At 46.8% G+C, this 22,411-nt stretch overlaps 1 protein-coding gene across 1 annotated transcript; it reads left to right on the top strand.

The window, feature by feature from the left end:
* The first annotated feature begins 2,086 nt into the window (after positions 1 to 2,086).
* LOC144945417 (collagenase 3-like) lies at positions 2,087 to 21,120 on the top strand. Its single transcript, XM_078873934.1, has 10 exons — positions 2,087 to 2,191; positions 5,365 to 5,585; positions 6,595 to 6,743; positions 7,844 to 7,972; positions 13,046 to 13,201; positions 13,972 to 14,098; positions 15,219 to 15,355; positions 15,859 to 16,018; positions 17,903 to 18,006; positions 19,906 to 21,120. The coding sequence occupies exons 1-10, from the start codon at positions 2,099 to 2,101 to the stop codon at positions 20,004 to 20,006; spliced, it is 1,377 nt and encodes a 458-aa protein (XP_078730060.1). The 5' UTR covers positions 2,087 to 2,098; the 3' UTR covers positions 20,007 to 21,120.
* Positions 21,121 to 22,411: the final 1,291 nt, after the last annotated feature.

Below are 22,411 nucleotides of genomic sequence, written 5' to 3'. Positions count from 1 at the left end.
CCTGTGTGTGATCCCTTGTCATTTGCGGTCAGTTGCGTGCGATATTTGCAACTGATACGTTTGCAATGAGTCAGTTATAGCCGGGTGGAATTTTTTTTTACCGAAGCCATTCCTACGTGTCTTGCCACTGGCGCTGCCGATGAGTCGACGACGGATGTGGTGCGCATGAGGACGTTGCCCACGTGTGTTTATCCGCCCCAAGCTGTCTTGCTCCAAAGAAGTAACTTCCACAATAGATGAACTTGAGCCGAAGGGAAAGCTGCAGCCCCATTATTTACTAAATTGGGAAAAAACCAAGAGCAACATCGCCCTCCTACTTGTCTCTCTGTGTGACATCCAGCGGGCCAAGGCAGCAGAACGGAGATGTCTCATCCGCAGATCTTGGTGGTCTAGAAGTCAGCCAAACGAAATCCGTTCAGCCGTGACAATCGGCGATTTTAAGCCCGGGCCGTTTAGTTGAATTTCGTTGAATATCCTCAGTGCTATCTGTCCACGCGTCCGTCTCAGCTTTGTGCCGAGTGCGGTGCGCCATAAATGTCGTATTGATTGAGTTAGTGGCAGACTAATCCCCACTTTAAGGCCGGTGTAGTGTTCACCGTGCGCCACACAGGGACAGCTGTCACTAGAAGGTCCCCTAGGCTAAAAGAGAAAAAAACCCTCTCGGAGATGTTTAATTATGTCATGGGCACGATATGAGTGCAATCGTTGCTGTACTCTTGTCCAGCTGATAGCTTGGACAAGGCAAAGAGCATCATACATGCAACTTGGTGGTCACGTGCCATGCACGCAAGGCGCGGTGGGAGTTTTGCCTTCCTACTGTTTGTGAGTGGCACGCCTTTTTCCGTGCAGTGATTGCCGCTGGTGTCTGGCTTGCATTCATTCTCTGGCTGTGATGGTGTTTTCCCCCCACCACGAATGGAAAAGTGTTTGATTGGAATTATACTTGGCGCGTGGATTGCCATGTAAAAAAATACATGTCCTTGGAAATGAACGCAAGAATCGCATTCGATCTTTTTTTTTTATATAATAAACATTTCAAATGCAACGTGGACGATGATGGGGTTTGTGTCTTCACAATACCCCGTACATATAAATACCACTCAGAGGCACGATGCATGGATCGGGTGTATGGAGTTGAACGTTAAAGCAGCGCTTATACTGGGTGGGGGGTGGGAGGGGTGGGGCTGGGTGGGGAGGGGCTGGTCATCCCGTGGTGCCCTTATAAAACTCAACGTTTAACCTACTCAAGCCGGCTTGTGCCCGCCCTCACAGTCGGCCATATTTGCGGAATACACCACGCCGCCGTTGACCCTGGCCACTGACCGAGCAACCCAAGGTTCCTACCAGCTCCCTCCGCAGGAATGTGTTTGCACTGCGTTACGAAACCTGCAGCCCAAGTTTGATTTCACCAGCGACGGCTAAGATCAGTGGCGAGTGATATCAAACATTATTTTTCATCAGCCTGGTCAGCATGAGGAATTATGGTCATTAAACCCCCGTGGCCAACACAGCCTGGCCATAGCTTCCATACAGCAGTGGATTGACAAATTGTCGTAAATTATGATATTTAAGATGTTTTTTGTATCTTAAACAACGTTTTATTCATTAATTACAATCTGCAACGGTATGCACTGCAAAGAAAGAGCGCTACATTCACATGGACTGTAGTTGAAATGTTTTCTTTATTCAAACTTAATTTGAAATTATTAACAATTCACATGGACTGTAGTTGAAATGTTTTCTTTATTCAAACTTAATTTGAAATTCTTTACAAAGTCTACCTACTTATTTAGATATTCGCAAAATGCCCAGTAAATAAATGTTAATTCATGACGAAGGCTGCACCAAACAGTACACGTGACTCAACAAATCCGTGGTGTCAAAGTGACAAAGGTGACATCGTGTGTCAACATTTCCAGAGGTTCCATCCCTGACGCATTTGAGTAAAAAACAAAAATCTGCGTCACCCCCCCCCCCACCTCTGCAGCTCGCTTGTTTTTTTCTTGAAACCGACACATCTCGGTTTATAAAAGGGCGGCCAGATTACGGAACCCCCAGAAGTCACAACCGACGAGACGGCGAAAACTCCGGAGGACACATGGCGAACTCGATGGCGTTGTTGGCTCTGCTCGTAGCAGCCGTGGCCGTGTGCAGATCGGCGCCCGCAGATAACGACGAGGAATTGGCAGAGGTGAGTAGTCAGCGGCGGTTGTAACGCACACGCGGATGCATTTGAATTAAACCCCCACCCCCCCTAAATTTGTCTTTAACATGTTACGAATTATGCGCTGTTGTGTGACGTTCGTAAATGATTTCGATTTAAAGCTTTCGTGACTGCAGGGATTCATCTTCTTGGTTCTTTCGGTTATAAACATAATATTATGTTTTATAAAATGTAAAATTTTTATTATTTTATTATTTCCCTTTTACGTGACTTTACCGAAAGAACCAAGAAGAGAGGTTCATAAATTATGATTATCATCATGATTACAATAATGCTTACATCATCATCATTATTACAATGTTACGAATGATGCGGCGCTGTTGTGTGGCATTCCTAAATGTTGATCATCATAATTATTACATAACACCCCGATATACGTCTCCCCATGTTTACGTTGTTTCGCTCATGCGCCGTCACTTTATTATCACGGCGACCCGAGTTGCGTCGTCTCGAACCCCGCAACAGCAGCATCGTCTGGTCCTTCCTCGTTATACGTCGCCTCTCAACCTTCGCCTCCACCACCTACCACCCTGTGAATCGCTCTTTGAGATTGACGTCCTTTCGATATTCGTCGTCGCACCTTTCAGGAACGCATCCCCGACGTACACCCGGGGTACGACTGTGTCATCAGCCAGGGTCAAACCACCGTTGCTTGAAAGGTCTCCCCATGTGGTCACCACATCTCGCACGGTTCCGCGATTTAGGGATCCACCTGCGCACGAGTGGATTCCGTCGCTCCATCTCCATGGTGGTGACGTCTCCGCGGATTTCTGGGTGTCTGTGAAAAATAAATTTCGGAGCTAAATCGGATTTCTCCGGGTGAAAAAAAGATTCTGATTCTGTCTCCAAATTAATTTAAATACGTATTTAGTCACCCTGTCGACGAGACCCAGAACTTCGAAATCCGGTCCAGAGTTTGCCTGCTTAAATAGATGCTGCTGGTTAAAATTGGTATGGAAAGTCCGTAGCCCGGCCGATGGGCAAAAACAGATTCAAACTTTGATTTGCATAGGCGAACATGTAATCATTTTTTTGGTGCCCTCTGGAAATTATTTTCAGAAAATGAGAAATATTTTGAAAATCAATGTGTTTGCCAATGGAGATTGAACTGGACAACCGGACAAGCCGTCCGGTTCAATCTAGGGGGGGGGGGGGGGTGGGGAAACATAAGAATACAAGAATACAATATTTTCCATCAATGTTCACAGCCAATGGTTTAAAGATTTATCACGTGGTGCAGTGTTTGCGTTTTTGTTTTTGGGCCGATTGCTTTTTTCTTTATTGCTGCTCTGCATAATTATTCAACTTGTTTTTTTTCCATCACGTTGATAACCCACGTCACGCTGCTAGCGAACGAAACTCATATCCCTCCCTGGGTCAGATCGAGTTGTTGCCCTGGTCGAACAAAATAACCTTGAAACTGGAACTGTTATCACAACATTATTAATTCTATACGAATATGAATTTTGTTCTCATAGCTTTTTTCCTTTTTGGAAATAAAACGGGTGTTAAGATATTTAAACACCAAACAGATACCGTTTTACAAGGAATCAAGTCTGCATTGACCACACACAGTACTTGCGGTGAACATGCAAACAAACATGATATGACACTATACGATGCATTGTGTTTAAAACGGATTGGCCCACACCACAGCCAGCCTCCTTTAAGCAACCGTCTCACCAGTGTCCGACCAGAGAACAACGCACAGACACAATGCACGCATCAGAGCATTGACAGCTCTGGGTGAGCAACCATATCATCGGGTCCCGTGATAGATACGAAGTCACTCCAATCTGGACGCATCTTGACTCCCCCGTCCCCCTAGTGGGCAATCGGGATTGGAGCTTTCAATCAACTTCGCAAACACCCGGTCACGTGATTGTCCGAGGTCGCGCGCTCTGCAGACCAAAATAATTGTTGAACTAATGTACATACTTGAGAACAAACTGTTGTCATTTGCTAGACAACTACTCCATCAATCTCCGTTGCCGCTCGACTGACTTGCTACGGTTGATCGCAGTGACACGTAGCCGGAGACAAATTGCCAGTCGACAATCGCCTTGGTGGCATCACCTTAAATCAGCAGCGGCCGCGGGTCAATCCACTGCTGGATAAAGGCCTCCCCAAAATCGCCACTGCGTCTCACGGTTCCTGCGATGCAACCAGCCCCTGTGCGTATCACGCCCGTAATGGATGAACGATGGTGACGAGGCATTTTCATTAATGTAATCTGCAAATTATTTTTTAACACTTCTGAGAATTTGCAACAATATCACGATAAATGTGCCTCCGGGCTCTGGAGACCACCTGGAGAAGATTCCAGGCCACGTGTTGACAACGATGGCGAACAAGTGGAGACTCTTTGACTTGTTTAAGCTATTAACAAACATTTGTTTTCATATTCTTGGTTCTTTCGGTAAAGTCACGTAGAAGGGAAATAATAAAATAATAAAAATGTAAACCAATAAAATTTATTACGACGTTTCGACTGCAACACAAGCAATCATCATCAGGTGTGAAATCCACAGCAAGAAAATTCGACATTAGGAAAAACCGCCACTTTTTTCAAATTTTCTTGCCGTGGATTTCACACTTGATGATGATTGCTTGTGTTGCAGTCGAAACGTCGTGATAATTTTTGTTTCATATTTTTATTATTTTACTATTTCCCTTCTACGTGACTTTACCGAAAGAACCAAGCATATGAATCCCTGCAGTCACGAAAGCTTTAAATCAAAATTAGTTTTCACGTTACATTGTATCATCGGCTCTCTTTGCATTAAAAATATAGTTCCATGTAAGTGTTAAAACATTTTTGAAGCACCCTGTATTTTGTTTTTTTTAGGTTTTTTTCGGTAAAGTCACGTAGGTAAAAAATTTTAATTAATAAAAGTAAAATAAAAATAAAATAAAAATCAAGACGTTTCGGAGGCAACGAAACGTCGTGATTTTTATTTTATTTTTTATTTTACTTTTATTAATTTTTTATTTTTTACCTACGTGACTTTACCGAAAAAACCTAAGAATCTGAATCCTTGCAGTCACGAAAGCTTCAAATCTAGAACTGTATTTTGTTGTTGTTTAAGTTTTAACGGCACCTCTCCGTTGCCAACGTGTGTTTCTCTCCTGCCCCGCAGACGTACCTCAATCATTTCTACCACTTCAAGTTGAACTCTCGGACCAACATGGCGGACACGCTGAAGGTCATGCAGGAGTTCCTGGGTCTCCAAGTGACGGGAAAACTGGACATGGAGACGATCGAGGTGATGAAGAAGCCGCGATGCGGAGTCCCCGACGTCGCTGAGTACAACCTCTTCCCCCAGCGCTACAAGTGGCCCAAGAACGACGTCACCTACAGGTCGGGCAATTCACCAAAACAAGAGTCGAGACTGGCTTCCAGAGCAGAAACGGGGTACCGCTTTTGTGGGTCAAAAACTTTGCAATGAGAGTTAAATGGGTTGATAACTCACCGATGTCAAGTGGTTATCACATAACTCACTGTTATTGGCCGCAAAATCAAATTGCAGCTGGTCACAGATTAAAATGAGCATTGAGCCAATGGTGGAAAATTCACAGTTCTATGGCGGGACAACCACCGTTGTCTCCACTGCAAAGTGGAATGTATTTTATCGACCCGGGAGGGATGATGGGCTGCGTCAACTCGCAACCAGGACTTTAAATCGCATCTTTCCCCTCGCCTTCTGATTATAAGCGTGGGTGATACGGTATATAATGCTCATACGAAATATAAATCACAAAAAACCCCACAAAGACTTAAAAGTGAATTGACATGTATTTATGCAGTTGGGTATGTGCTTTTAGATTATTAATTAAAGAGAAAGTACATCAAGCTGTCGTTAATATTAGGCTTTTGATGAGACAGACGTAACTTCTGGCTCAAAGCAGCAATGCACAATTTATAGCGATCCTGGATGTTTTGAACAAAGTGTATCTCGAATTGTATTTTCGCCTTTCACGTTCATTGTACGTATGTAGAACTTCTTTCGCGCCGTATGAAACAAGTCCGACATGCATGATCACATGATGCTGATGATGGTGCACATCATCAGAAATAGCCACCATCTCTCGTGTTCTTGAGATGGAACGATCCATCGTATCCATCTAGCTCGTGCACACAACCCGATGGAGTGATTCCATCGCTCCATCTCCCACGATTGACGTTGCCGACTCTTTCAAACGCATCCACCCGCTAATCAGACTTTCAAAGTTGCGGCTTCAATCGAACTATCAAAGAAAAGGAAAAAAAAATGCAACAGACAGAATTTTACGTCGCAGAAACTCCCTGCACCCCCCCCGCCCGCCCACCCTTCATGCGATCGCCTGCACGTTTGTCTTTCCCCTGGCAGGATAAACAACTACACGCCGGACATGCCGGAGCACGAGGTGGACAGGGCGATCATCGGGGCCTTGAAAGTGTGGAGCGATGTGACGCCGCTCGTCTTCACCAGGCTCTACCACGGAGAAGCCGACATCATGATCAAGTTCGGTTCTCGGAGTAAGCCGTCGCTCCCCCCTACCCCCCCCCCCCCCGCTCATGTCGGTTCTGGCCCTAGTGGCTGGCCCCTGCCACTCACCAGGGCCCCTGCCACTTACCAGGGTCCGGGCCTCGCAGCTGGCAAGAGGTCACGGGACAGACCCAGGTGGCATGGGTGGACTGGCTGAGATGACCGGCAAGATGCACCAGCTGTGCCCTCCCCCCCCCCCCCCCTCTGCTGTGTTCAACTTGCTGCGTTTGAGCCGCCCGCAGGGAGAGAGCCATGCGCGGTCTGGCCACAGGGCAGCAGTCCGGGAAAGTGCTCCATGGGCCGGCCCATTCTGAGGGCCGGTGGGCCGGTCTGCGTGGGGAAATTGCAAATATGATCAAAGTAAATGTAAAAAAAAATCAAAATATGTTATTCCCTCTAATGTGTACGTTTTATTGTTTATTTACGCTCTCGGTTGGCATCAAGTCCCCGTATTCAGCAGCCCCAAAGATGATAATAGTTTTTTTACCCTTCTATCTGGCAACAAAACTGACACCTTTTTTTACAAGGAGTCATGTTTGCATAGACCACAATACCTGCAGTCATAATGCAAACAAAAAACAAAACTCTGATAATGTGCACTGTCCTTGAAGTTGATTGGTCCACACCCGAGACAGCTTTCCTTAGAGCCTAGTCTCACATGGGTTGGACCAGATGACGCCAAAAGGCGCACAACTCAAAGACAATGCACCATCAGAGTATGAGAGCTATTGTGGTCTATGCAAACATGACTCCTTGTAAAAAAGGTGTCAGTTTTGTTGCCAGATAGAAGGGTAAAAAAACAATTATCATATTTTTTACTGGCAAATGAGGTTCCAATGGTGAAAAAGCCCCAAAGATGTTTCCTCACGGGCCCATTCCTCTTTTTTGGTCCCCAGCCTCAATGGGCCAATGACTTCGCACGGCAAGTTGCCCCCCCCCCTCTGTCCCCCGTGTGTTGACAAATGCCGCCCGCGGGGGTTGAGGGGGTGGCCGATGTTTTTTTTTAGTCCCAGTACGTCACTGGAGAGAAGAGAGAGGAGAGAGCTGCGACTAAGCAAAACGCGTTTCCCTTCCTCCGTCATCCCCGCAGCCCACGGTGACCTGTCGCCATTCGATGGCCCCGATGGGATCTTGGCCCACGCGTACGCGCCTCCCACCGCCGGCATCGGAGGCGACGCGCATTTCGACGAGGACGAGTTCTGGACGTCGAGCTCCAAAGGTAATTCTCTCTCTCTCTCTCTGTGTCTCTGTCTCGCCAACTGGCATCGCGAGCGATTGTCAGCAAAGCGAGCACAGGCACCGCGAAATGTGTGTTTGGGTTTTTGGTTTTGTTTTGCTCAGCCACGAAGTGCAGCTCAGGGAGCATGCGGGTTTCATGGGGAGGAATACATACAGATTCTGATTGGCTCTCCTGCGAATTGTTGATCGGGTTGTGCAATGCGTACGCATGTGCGTTGTGGAACTTCTTTCGCACCGTACGTAGCCAACCGTGCTCATCGGGGAATGCGCGGAAGGACAACAGACGAAACGCACACAAGGGTGTCGCCACATATCATCTTGAATTGAGATACTCGTCAAACAATGTCACGTGTACAATTACCATTCTTGAAACACTCACTGAAATCTTCGCGTCTTTCGTGTCGTTTCTCAATCCGCTTGACCTGGTTGGGGGTCGTGGCTGCAGCGTGTTGAGTAGGGCGGTCCAGACCTCCCTTTCCCTGGCGACAGACTCTAGCTGTACATTACTATACACTACACTATACACTACACTATGGCACTATATACTACAGTATACATTACTACACACACTACACTATACACTACTATACACTACACTATACACTACTATACACTACTATACACTACACTATACACTACTATACACTACACTATACACTACACTATGGCACTATACACTACACTATACACTATACTATATACTACTATACACTACTATACACTAGACACTACTATACACTACACTATACACTACTATACACTAAATTTCGATTTAAAGCTTTCGTGACTGCAGGGATTCATCTTCTTGGTTCTTTCGGTAAAGTCACGTAGAAGGGAAGTAATAAAATAATAAAAATAAAACATAATACTATACACTACTTTACACTACACTATACACTACTATACACTACACTATACACTACTATACACTACTATACACTACACTATATACTACACTATACACTACTATACACTACACTACACACTACACTATGGCACTATACACTACAGTGTACATTACTACACACACTACACTATACACTACTATACACTACACGATAAACTACTGTACACTACACTATATACTACATTATACACTACATTATACACTACTATACAATACACTATATACTACACTATACACTACATTATACACTACATTATACACTACTATACAATACACTATATATTACACTATACACTACACTATACACTACTATATACTGCACGATACACTACACTATAGACTACTATACACTACTATATACCAATATACACTACACTATATACTACACTATACACTACTATACACTACACTATACACTACTATATACTGCACGATACACTACACTATAGACTACTATACACTACTATATACCAATATACACTACACTATATACTACTATACAGATTCTAGCTCTTCCCGGGGAACTCCCAGGCGTTCCCAGGCCAGCCGCAGCGTGTCCTGGGCCTGCCAGCCCGGGGTCCTCGAACACTCAAATGTCATCATTATTATCAGTCATTGTCAATCCACTGCTGCATTGACAATCAAGGCGAACCCCAGGCCGCCTCTCACGATGCCGCGATGTTAATAGTAACCTACCGAGCAAGCGGAGCGCTAACTGATTTCATCGCTCCATCTCCCCCACCGCCCTCCTCCCCATGGATATTATCTGGGACGCGTTCCACTACTTGGCTGCTACTCTATTACCATTTATTCTAGATTTGAAGCTTTCGTGACTGCAAGGATTCATACTCGTAGGTTTTTTCGGTAAAGTCACGTAGGTAAAAACATAATAAAAATAAGAAAAATATTAATTAATAAAATAATAAGAAATGCAAATAAATCTATTAAATCACGACGTTTCGGATATTATAAATTTAGCTGTGATGGTCCCACCTGAAGACGGAGACTTGTGTTGCCTCCGAAACGTCGTGATTTAATTGATTTATTTTCATGACCATTCTTGAGCATCGGCGGTCGTCGCTTCTATTGACGTAATCGTTTCACGCTGCTGCGGTGACATTGAAGTGACGTGGCTTGTCTCTCGCACGATGTTTTAAAATTCACGCAACGCACCGAAACTTTTGATTATTTTGGTTAAGGCCCCCCGCCCCCCCCCCCATTTGACCAGCACCACCACTTCCCCCTTCTCCCTTCCCTTCTGGTGAACACTCTTTGGTTCTTTTGGTAAAGTCACGTAGGTATCAAATAAAATAAACCACGACGTGTCGGACGCTTGTGTTGCGCCCGAAACGTCGCAATTTATTTTATTTTCTACCCACGTGACTTTACCGAAAGAACCAAAGAGTATGGATTCCTGCAGTCACGAAAGCTTCAAATCAAGATTGTAGATCTCTTACAGCGTCGAAGGACGAGGCATTCATCGTGGGTAGGCATCACGATCCCGAAACGCAAACGCGCCACCCTCGCTCGAGAGGGGGCAGCCCTCGCCGTTGGACGCATTCCCTTTGAAGGCGGCGTTTTGGATGTGACGAGCTAACGATTCTAGATTTGAAGCTTTCGTGACTGCAAGGATTCATACTCTTAGGTTTTTTCGGTAAAGTCACGTAGGTAAAAATAAAAAGAATAAAAATAAAAATATTAATAATTATAGAAATAAATATTTCTATTATTTTTATTTTGTTTATTTAGAAAATATAATAAAAAAGATATTTATATTATTATTTCCATTATTGTAATTTTATTATTTATTTTTACCTACGTGACTTTACCGAAAAAACCTACGAGTACGAGCTAACGAGCCCACGAGCCCATTGCACGGCCGCAGCATCAACGCGGCCACCCAATTGATGTGCGCGCAGCCCCCAAAGAGCCGCGCAATTCAACGTCCGCCCGAAACGTCCGTGTTCTCCTTCTGTTTGAAAGCCAAAGCCGAGCGAGCGAGCGCGCGCGCGCGCGATGCTTTGTAGTGCAGAGCGCACGGCTCAACTGAACTCGTATCGGCACAGGTTGTGTTTATCTGCGTACCTTCTTTCGCACCGTACGTAGCCAACCGCGCTAACGGAAGGACAATCAACCAAAGACGAAAAGCAGTTCTAAAGAAATACGTTTTCAATCTCGATTTAAAAGCGCATAGCTCCAGTGGCTTGCTAAAATCGGGAGTGCGTTTCAGAAGCGCATCTGAAAGAGCGCGATGCAGTGACCGTCTTTGTTCGATGGGCAGCTAAAAGCCGCTGCTGCTGCTGCGACGAGGTTCGCGTGATGGTTTATGCTCCTTGACTAAGTCAGCAAAGTATCGTGGTTCATTTGTGGCCCTGGCCTAAAAGCATTGCCACTTTTTCGATACCACTCGTTTTTTTTTCTCACACTCGCACGCATCAGCCTCTCGACTTTTGACGATTTCGGGGATGTTTATTGCACCGCCCTTAATGGTCGTGAAACTGTGTTTATTTATAGCCAGGTGGGATCCCATTGGAGACCAGAGGAGTCTCCAATTTAAAGAAATATTCTCAGAGTAGGAACGCAATCACGGTTTCAAGTGTGTACACAAAGAGCAAGACCCGTAAAAAAAAAACACAAAAATATCGATTGAATTATTTTCCCAGGCAATTGAAAAAAAAACCGATCACAGTGGCATTAACAGAGAGAAAAGCACAAGCGAGTGTGCGTTCAAATATAAAAAAATTAACTTTTCTCCAACGTATGCAAATTCTAATTGCCAAAACAACGACTCTAATCGTACAAGTAAAAGCAAATGAGATTTTAATGGATGTCAATAGTGCTGTATACGCAACATTGTTAATTAATTAATTCCACTCGGGGCTGATTTTGAGCCTGGGTCTATCCAGGATTTGACGACTCGGAAGATATCTCTGCACCCGACACACCACATCCAGTATGGCTCTCGCTACGGACGTGCCTCTTTTACTGGTCACGTGCCACCTACTCCAGTTTACCGGTGACCTAGAAAAAATTCACGGGGAAATTAATCCCTCGGTGTACTGAATTCAATTGTACCGTTGCCGCTATGAAGCTGCAACACAAATAATTCATGGCGGTGACCCCAATCTCATCATCTTGCTTGGGTATATTAATAAACTGCACAAGTATATTCCTGGCGCATTCCTCCATTACCTCTGAGAATCACCTGCCTCGGAGTCCAATGAAATCAGCCAGCATTGCTTCACGGCATATAACGGAGTCCGCGAAATATTCATAAAACGTGCACAGCTAAAGGTGCTACCACATTCTGATGAGCCCCCCCCTCTCCTCCCCCCTCAACTTGCATTTAAGGGATTACATCCTGAATCCTTGCCTCACTTGATGCAGCAAATCTGGCTGTGACGGTCCCACCTGATGACGGAGACTTGTGTTGCCTCCGAAACGTCGTGATTTTTATTGTTTTTATTTTTATTAATTTCATTTTTTACCTACGTGACTTTACCGAAAGAACTAAGAGTATGTGCAGCGCTGTGTTTACTTGCTGCTGCCACTTGCTGGCGGAAGATGGCCCACAAGAGAGCATCTCTAGAGAGCATTTGGCCAACTCTTCCAAGCTGGATAGACGGACCCTCCCCTACTGGACAACTGTGAAAAAGAGCTTCATAGCTCATCGGATTTCTCTGGGATAAATACACATTCTGATCTTGATTCTGACACTTTGGTCGAGGTGGGAGTAACCACGCTTTAACTGATGACACGCGCCCTGCTAATCGACTAACTGTGGTGTATCTATCGATCTATCTACGGCGCTGTATCGATCTATCTACAGCGCTGTGTGGACAGAGGCGGTGTGGGCTGTTTGAGAAACCTGCCACGTTGTTTAAACTGTTGTAGCAGGAGATCAAACTGGCGACGTCTGGATTGCAAGCCCAGAGTGCCGACCATTTACCCCACGGCAGCACCTCCACGTCCGCTGTAAACCTCGAGCAAATAGATTTGATCCTTTAAGCGCCGTAGTGTGGTTGGCATGGGCGCTGATTGTAGTCCCCTCGTCCAATCATTTGTAGTCCGGTGCCTGCCCATTGTGCAGTTGCACCGCCTGCACACTCGAAAAGCCACATTGACCGTCCGCTGCCCCCGTCGCAGGCTACAACCTCTTCATCGTCGCCGCTCACGAGTTTGGCCACGCGCTGGGGCTGGAGCACTCGGAGGACCCTGGCGCGCTCATGTTCCCCACCTACGCCTACGTGGACAAGTTCTGTCTCCCCAAGGACGACATCGACGGAATCCAGGCCCTCTACGGTACGGAAAACGTCCACACCAAAGTCTTAAACGTGGAAAAATTTACGGCCGTGAAATATCCTACACGCCGGCGGTTTTACAAACCTGGTGGTCCCTGGAACAGAAGGCAAATAATACAAACAGTAACAATACCCTCACCGAGGAAATGTACGATTTCAAGTAACTGCTAGTAGCGTGTGGTGGTCCGAGAAATGTTTGGAGGTTCAAAGGCGAAAAGGTTGGGAACCGCTGCTCTGGGACTTTTCCAGTGCTCTGCTCTGGAGGACCCGCGCATCACGATACAATTTGCATTTATATAGCGTCTCAATGCAACCACGTGGCCAGGTGCTTCGCAGGAGGCGTTGGCGCATTAAGGGAGTTGGGTTTAAATAGGGCAGATAGCCGCATTCATTTATGGATGACGCTGTAAATGACCGAGTTGATCATTTCGGAAACGTGTTGTGGGCTATTCACGTTGCGATGGCGGCGACGCGATTACCGCGGTACGCTGCATCGAGCGAAATATCGTCGCTGTCCAAAACCATTTCGGTTTGTGTGACCGCTGCGGTGAGCGTTCTCGTGCAACGTTTCGCAGGCTCACAGCAGGCCTTTGTTGAGAGAGACCCGCAGTTGATACGGCAAAATGAAATACAATTTCGACGTTAAAACGGGGAAATAATATCGCGATAATCGTCTCAGCTTCATATCATATCTAAGGTCCTGGTTTTCCCAGAGGCCATCCTCGATTTGAGGCGGCGGCTGCTGTCACTGTAATCGTCATTTCCACGCAGGCCCGAACCCCAATGGGAACGCCATGGACTGCAAGCCCCCAGAAAAGGCCCCGAAGCGCTGCAACTCGGAGACCACGTTCGACGGCGTCACGGAGTTCCGCACCGAGCTCATCATGTTCAGCGGCAGGCAAGAGACGCGGCGACCATCAATGAGAATGCCGGCGAGCCGATCATCCTGACGTCACCGGCATGCCACGTGGCGCCACGCGCCGGTGCCGTCAGGATGATCGACGCATCGCAGCACATCGAGGATGAGAGGAAGACGCTCCTTCTTCTTTGTTGCGTGTGTCTAGTTTGTTGTCCTTACCACCCGCCCCCGCCCGCCGCACCTCCGATTAGAACGGTTGGCTACGTACGGTGCGAAGCAGGTTCAACAACGCACATGCAACCCGATCATCAATTTGCCGAGGAGCCAATCAGAATCGTTCAGAATCTGTATTTTATTCAGCCTGGAGGAATCCGATGGTGGAAGGGCCTCCACTGGAGGGAGGTCTAGAAAGCCCCTCCAAAGAGTGGTATTTGGCCTACTCTTCGACGCCGGCCAGACGTCCTGGTAGAAGAGATGGGAGTACCCACACTTTTTACCGCCACCACGCCCAACCTGCCGATTGGCTGTGATCGATGCGTTCATATTCGTCGGGTGGACAGACAGGAGGCGGAGTTGGGGGCCGTCCATATATGACGTCACGCACATAGGGGAGGGGCGGGGTCAGACATTTGTGACGATGTGTGACGAGGGGGGGGGGGGGTGTTTGAGAAATGTGACGTCACATCAAAATGCGCAACTTTAAATAAATATAGACAACACGTTCTACTTAATTAAATAGACTTTTTAATAAATGTTGTCTCCTACAACATCAGAGTGCAGCGCCACATAAAAAACGCACTACAATGACAATAGTTTAAAGCGATTTGAAGCATGTTTTATTTTTTGGGGGGTGGGGGGGCAAAGCTTTGTGACGTCATATTTGAGGGGGGGGGGTCTGACTTTTTGTGACACCGTGTGACGAGGGAGAGGGGTCAAAAATCGTCTAAAATCGCGTGACGTCATTTATGGACGGCCCCTTGGGGGATTTAAGAAACTTTGCACCGTCGTTTGAACAACCGCGCCGGGAGCTCGAATCGAACCGGCCCGACCTTTGCATCGCAACGACTTGTGCGGAGTAACTTTGTTTTTACGTGGAGTTTCAAAACGCATCGCCAACAACATTTCCCTCTATTTTGCGTTTGTTGAAATACACTCACAGATACCTGTGGCGCATCAACAACCAAAACACGCGGAACTTGGAAGCGGAAATGATCAGCACCTACTGGCCCTTCCTGCCGGACAGGGTCGACGCGGCCTACGAAGACTACGAGCGCGATGTCATCTTGGTTTTCAAAGGTAAAACGCCGGTCACCGCAATTCGCCGGCAGCAAGAGATCATCCGTGAGCATTCAAAGTTCCTTTTCGTTGTTGTGATTTTTAGATTTGAGAGAACGCCGCCGCCGCCGCCACCGTAGCGCGACGCAACGATTAGCGTCGGAATGGATTCTGAAATCCTGCAGGTCGCCGCGTCGATTTGATCTCCCGGCGTGGCAGTTAAAACTATGCAAAGGTTTCTTAAACCCCCCCCCCCCCCACCTTTGTCGAGCCTGCAGCATAGATGGGCTACACTGCAGTGAGTCCATTGGCAGGTCGCGTGCGGTGGCGGTGCAGTGTGGGTACACCTTGCGGTGTGAAAAAGTGGGTCAGCATCCTCTCTGAAGGAGCTCCCTTCCAGAGCGTCCGTCTCACGAACGGAGGGCCCCATTCCGACAGCGATTGCGTTGGCTGCGTCCGCGTTGCCCGTCGTTGCTTGCGGGCGATAATTCACGGTGTGTTTACGCTTTACGACCCGGACGCAGGAAATCAATACTGGGCGATCAATGGATTCGACATGATGCCGGGGTATCCCAAAAAGCTGACCCAGCTCGGCTTCCCGTCGGACGTCAATCTGATCGATGCGGCCCTGCACATCAAGGATGAGAGGAAGACCTTCTTCTTCGTGAAAGGCAGATACTGGAGGTGGGTTTCCGCCCTTACAGACGAATCGCGAAGGGCCGTGCCCGATCTCCTCAATGTCTCAGGAGGTCAAGCGGGGGTCAGTGCTTCGATGGGGAGACTGCCGGGAGGTTGCCGGTGTGCTGTTGGCTTGGGCTGTGAGGTGGCTGGCAGATGGCAATAAAGGGCAGTCCCCGACTTACATTTCTTCTCAGTCATGAGTTTAACAATGCTTCCCTTTTTTGTTGAACGGTAACACATTTCACTGACCGGATGAATAAAAAAGTGTTCCGGCTTACGAACCGTCCCATGAACGCAATCCGTTCGCAAGTCGGGGACTGCCCGTGCAGCAAATTGGTTCTTGGTTTTGGTCTGTATTGGGGTCTTCGGCATCACCTACTCGTATGCGTGGTGGGGTGTCTCTGGGTACTCCGGCTTCTTCCCACAAAAAGACATCTGGGAAAAGAGAGCTTCATAGCTCATCGGATTCGTCCAGTCGAAACAAACATTCTGATTATGATTATGACGACAAACACCCACGAACTCATGGAATTGGCCCCAACAACCCAACGTTTGCAGGACTGTCCTGAAAAGTCTTGAGGCTTTGTGAGTTTTTTTTTCTTTCTGAATAAAGAAATGGCATCATTACTATTATGATGATGATTGATATATAGTTTTAATTATGGGATACAGGTTGGGTACACCAGATGGCAATGTAATTATCACCATTTTTGTAAGCGCTTCCAATTAGCACCGTTTGCTGCCTCGTTAAACATAGCAGCATCATAATAATTAGTTTTTGATAGAGTGCCTAGTTGACTGGGGCGTCTCGATAGAGCATTTTGCACGCGATAAGCGACTTGCATCACATCTCAAAACATTTCAAAGGGCACCCCCATCGGCAGCTGTCACCTGCGGCTACGCGGTGACTCAACACCTGGCCCCCAAAGGGGAAAATGTCGACAAGTGGGGGGGGGGGGGGTGTAGGGGGTGATGATTGCTTTGTGTAGTCCCAATTGAGTAATAGTTCGTAGGTATTTTCTATTTATTTGGCAAATATGGCTCATGACGACAGGCAGACGATGGCCTACTCGTTGGGAATCACACCATGGGACCTTTAACGTGCACAAGTGAAGTAGATGGCGCGTAGTATTAACCAGGGTGGCTGTTGGGTTCGAACCGCGAACCTTTGCAATGAATGAAGAGTGCACTACTGCTGGGCCATGTCACTTACATACATGCAAAGACAAATATCCCCCGGATAGCCTTAACAAACTGTTGGGGCAAGTGTTGAACACACACATACACACACGCACACATGCGTTCTTACGCGACACATGCACATGCACACATATGCACAAAGACACAGATCCCCCGTATGCTGGAAACATCCACCACCACCACGCCCAGGCCACCTTCGTCTCCCGAGTGGCGATGTTTACACATCGCACCAGGTATTCATTTTAGGCTGAGTCGACCTAGCAGAGGCCCAGGACCAGTTCATTTCACCGTCGCTAACCACTGCGCCACCACTCTCCATATACTGCACACACACACACACAGACGCACACAAATGTACGTGGATCCTCACCGACGTAGACACGCACAGTCGCTGTGCCTCAAAGTAACGTTGTCCTGCTTCTAAAGAAAAGGGCATGAACCAAGTGAATGCAGCGAACATTGGCGGCAATTACAAATCTACACGTGCACATCAACGAGTCCATCGGGTCCGCGAGCAGATACCAAAAGACCTGCAGTGCTCCTCCTGGAGAGGAATGAAGCCCACGATGGCAAGCAGGGACCGGGCCGCAGACTTCTGGGAAATTTACGAAACGTCACCATGAAACTCGCTTTTATTTCGCGCGCGCGCACGCGTACGTGTATACATATCGATATATTTTTTTACAGCTACGATGAAAGCACGAGGAGGATGGACTTGGGATACCCGCGGAATGTGCGTTCAGACTGGCCGGGGATTCCTAGACGTCCCAGTGCTGCGTTCACCCACACCAGTAAGTGGGGGTTACCATCCCCCTCCCCTCCCCTCTGGCCACTACGACTGCTGCAAAAGCCAGAGCTAAAAGAAATACATTTCACGTTCACGTGCAACCTGGTGGGGACGGTTTTAGCAATTGATTCCTTTTTTTTCTTCTTCTTCTAAATCTGCGTCTGTCGTGGATGTTGCATTGATAACACTGGTCAACATACTTTTTCTGGCATAAGGTATTCCAACGGTTTTAATGTAATTTTGGGGTGCTGATTCCAAAACTAGCATCAGTTTTTGTCTATAACATCAGGTTTTTGAGATATCCAAGATTGCATTTTCAATAAAAACTGCAGAAGAAAATATTAAATAAATGTGGATATCTCCATAAAATGATATTATAAACACACTGTCCTAGAAATACAGCACCATATTTTAACACTAACGCAGTCACTGACTCGCAACAACTTGCAATCATAAGTGACAGAGTTAATTTCGGGTAAAATCAATGAAAATGGGGTATACCGATAGCATAAAAATGATGTGATAGAGCAAATCTGAGATCAGATTTGAAATCAGCACCTTGAAATTAGTCTAAAACAGCTGCAAAAGTCCAGGCCAGAAATTGTTGTTGTTGTTGACCAGTGTTATAATGTGAGATGGTGGCGAGATGTTCTACCTCCCTCGTCTGGTATACAGGCGGGTATGTGGGTTCGATCCCGGACCCTAACGATGCCTGCTGTATATTTGGAGTCTGCGTGATGTCTCTCTCTCTCTCTCTGTCTCCCCATGGCGGTCACGTGCATTGTTCTCCGGGTACCTCCAGTTCCCCTCCTCCCCCGCCTCCTCATCCACATTCACGGTCAACACGCGTTTTGAGATGATTTGGTCGCCACTGTAAATGTCTAAATAACACGATGACAGCGCCGATTCGATAAGCTATCACGAGTGGCCCCCCAGGTCACTTCTGAAGAAGGATCTCGTAGCTCGGTGGGGGCTTGAACTTGGTTAAACCAAAAACAATTCAAGCAGTAAGCACTCCCTGTGCACGCGGCTGTCTCGACAACATGAAGCCCTCGCTGAGTGCTCCGTGGCACTCACATGTACTCTGTGCATTGTGTTGTCCTCGTGCCCGTAGCGCCGTGAACTCGCACATTTTTGCAACGTAAGAAAGAACCCCGATAGAAGGCACAGGCCGCAACAAGGGGCAAGGGGGGGGGGGTACATAAACTCAGTGGAACCTCAGTCCCGAACTCGGTACTGCTGAGCCGAGAGGTAAGGCGAGAGCCTAGATGCGCCAAGTGAAACTTACCATCAGCAAAAGTCCCACGGGGGCGGTGATTATATAGCACGGACGTGTGGTCAGGGGAGGCAGGGGACGCAGAGCCTCACCCGTCATACTCCAATGAAAATAGCTGTTACGAAAAGTAAAACAAAAAAGAACAATCAAATAAAAAATATTAAGATTTTTCCACTGATCTGTATTACAAATATCATTTCTGTACGATTCCAATCATTTTTATAGTCAAAATTGTCAAATTTGCGGAGCTCCGCTGCAAATACAGGAAGAGACGAGAGGTGAGGCAGCGACGAGCTCAGCCTCCCCTCTGATTGCGCAACCGCCTCAGTAACTGGATGGAGCGCGGGCAATAAGCGCGTGCCTGTTACTATCTCAGTATGTCACCAATGTAATGTTTTGTAGAGTATATACAGATTTCTATTTGTTACCGGGTAAGTCCCACTGAGCTGTATAGCTCTTTTTCATTTAGCGACCTGGCCACAAAAAAACCCACGCGTTACTTGATACCACGTGGTCACCGGTGAGAGTACACGACAGGGCCCGGTGGTTCCGTCTTGATGCGTCCTGAACCTACAGGTGTTGTCGCCGGTGTTGTGCTGACGACGCCGCCGTGTGTTTCGTCCGCAGGATACGTTTACTTCATCGACGGGAGACGCCAGATAAAGTTCGACTACGAGCGAAAGCGGACGATAGCGGTCAACTGGTCCAACGTCTGGCTGGGCTGTTAGACGACGGTCAACTCGACAGCACCGCCACCATCATCACCACCACCACCACCAAACACCCAGCAACCAGGGCCTGGAGTAACCCAGGGGGCTTGAATGGCTGCAGCCCAAGACCTCAGATTTGAACCCCCTCCCCCACCGCACCCTACCTCGCCAATATATATATCGTATTCTTTGGATTATAAGATACAAACTTACGTCCCACAGTAATTTTAAGCAAACCGTTGGGAGCGCGTCTTACGATCCAGAAAATGCATTGGTCTTGGGAAGAAGACGTGTTTGTTTGATGGACAGTCGTCCGGAAGGAATCTTCCGGAAGGCTGTTCTCTGGAGGGATAAATTACCGCCCAGAGGACGGGAGGCACCGCCAGCCGTTGAGAACAAGTCTTCCGGGAGACTTCTCTACCCCATTTTAAAGCAGCGTAATAACCATGATATTTTGCAAAGACGGCTCTCCACACGACTGTATCATCCCAATTGTAAACACGCCTTCATTTCCCTCCTCAATTTTGACCACCCCCCCATGTTTCGTGGCGCGTTTTACTTTGTGCGGGCTATCTTATAATCTGGAGAACACGGTCTACATCATGTAGGATACAACATATGAGATGGATAAGTAGCGTGTGATTATGTGTAGGGAACAACGGGGCTGTTTTACTGAGATATATTCAGCCGGAGCAGACTGCCTGGTCACATCGCGAGTTGAGGGACCCCCCAAAATCAAAGCACCACCGCCAACCCACAAAAAACTCTAACAACAGACCCTCAGCCCCCCCAGATACAATCGTAATCCAGCCCTGCCTTCAACAAATGTGATTGTGTGCAACATTGTGCACTTGATTTATGGGTTTTGGTGGAAAGATGATTTCACCGCCCCCCCCCCCCCCCCAAAAAAAATGTCAATGTTGAACATTTGCAAAATCTGGCTGTTTTCAACAGAACATATTTTGTGCTTTTGGCCAATTTTTGGAAGCAATCACCACTCTGCTGCCAATACATGGATCAGGCCCCATGTGCTCACTGCTTGACGCATGCAGCTTAATTTAGATATATATTTTTAAGGTGCATATATATTTTGTAAACCGTGCAGAATATATAATTTTTTACCAGAAAAAAAGAATAAAAAACAAAAAAAACCACCCCAAACAACCCACTGCCACCGATTTATTGTCATTAACTATAATTTAATTAAGCCGATTCGTAATACAGTTCTTTTTAACATGGTTTTCTATGGATGCTTTGTTTATACTTTGATTATCTTAAATAAAAAGCATGGCTTTGCTACATTGTCTGACTGTTTAATTGCATGACATTTATTATACAATTCCGTAAGATGACGAAATAAAATAAATGACAGGCCTTTGTCAATCTCGTGCTGGAAGAAGACCTCCCCACGCCACGTTGGGGCATTGTGGTTGTCTGACCATACTTCACCACGCCGGTCAGTGCAAGGTGGTGAAGGAGGAGGTTCTCAGGATTGGTTTCGGATATCACTCACCACTGATGTTAGCCCGAGCCAGGAATCGAACTCGGGTTGCCAAGCTCACGGTCGGATAAATATGGTGCGAAAAATGTTCAAGATACACACATACATACTTACCACTGTGCCACCGCTCTCCCTCTGGGTGAAAGTTTTTATATTTTCGACAATAACTCGTAGTGTTTGAAATAGTATTTAAAAAAAACATTTTTTAAAAGGGGGAGCGAGCGCATTTCATGTGAATTCACGCCCCAAATGTGATGTATGACGATAGTGTTTTACTGCATGTGCAGAATCCCGTTCTGGCATCTGTATATTAAAATAAATTTATAATATATTTTTAGTCCATCAGCCTTTTTGCCTTTCTCGACCAATGTTATCAAGCGGCATTTGTTGAAGCAAGCAAGCAAACTCTGTGGACCTGATTTAGACATTTTGTGTCCCATCACCATCGCCAGGATTGTTAAACAAACGCTGCTTGATTGCAAGATGTTATTGGTAAGAGCGCTACGTCTAAACTATGGGGTCCCGTTCAACGCAAAACAAATATTAAAACCGTACATGAAAGGAGAAGCAACAATAACGCAAAAGAAGGGGAAAAAACCCCTATTAGAACGCTAAAAGGTGTTCACCACCAAAGGACGCATTTATTGTTGTAATTCCCTGCACGCTGTCTACCGGCCAGCAGACGGCGCTGTGGTCGTACGCTCCAGCACGTTCCTTCGGAGTGGGCAGGTCGGAACTTGGTTGGACAGCGCATTCGTGCGATCCGTGTTGGATACCGTAGTCGCTGTCTTTCCGACAGACATGTTCTTCACCTGAGGACGGCTGCTTGCGTTGTGGCCGAAATGTCGTGAGAATTGTATTTTATTATGTTAAATTTTTATTATTTTATTATTTCCCTTCTACGTGACTTTACCGAAAAAAC

Source organism: Lampetra fluviatilis, chromosome 37 (genome assembly GCF_964198595.1).
Source record: "Lampetra fluviatilis chromosome 37, kcLamFluv1.1, whole genome shotgun sequence".
NCBI lineage: Eukaryota > Metazoa > Chordata > Hyperoartia > Petromyzontiformes > Petromyzontidae > Lampetra > Lampetra fluviatilis.
This window is presented reverse-complemented; position numbering and strand designations above follow the sequence as displayed.

Coding starts and splice junctions, on each gene's coding strand:
- LOC144945417 (XM_078873934.1), top strand. CDS start 2,099: ATGGCGAACTCGATGGCGTTGTTGGCTCTGCTCGTAGCAGCCGTGGCC. Junction 2,192..5,364: donor ACGACGAGGAATTGGCAGAG/GTGAGTAGTCAG, acceptor CCTGCCCCGCAG/ACGTACCTCAATCATTTCTA. Junction 18,007..19,905: donor TGCTGCGTTCACCCACACCA/GTAAGTGGGGGT, acceptor TTTCGTCCGCAG/GATACGTTTACTTCATCGAC.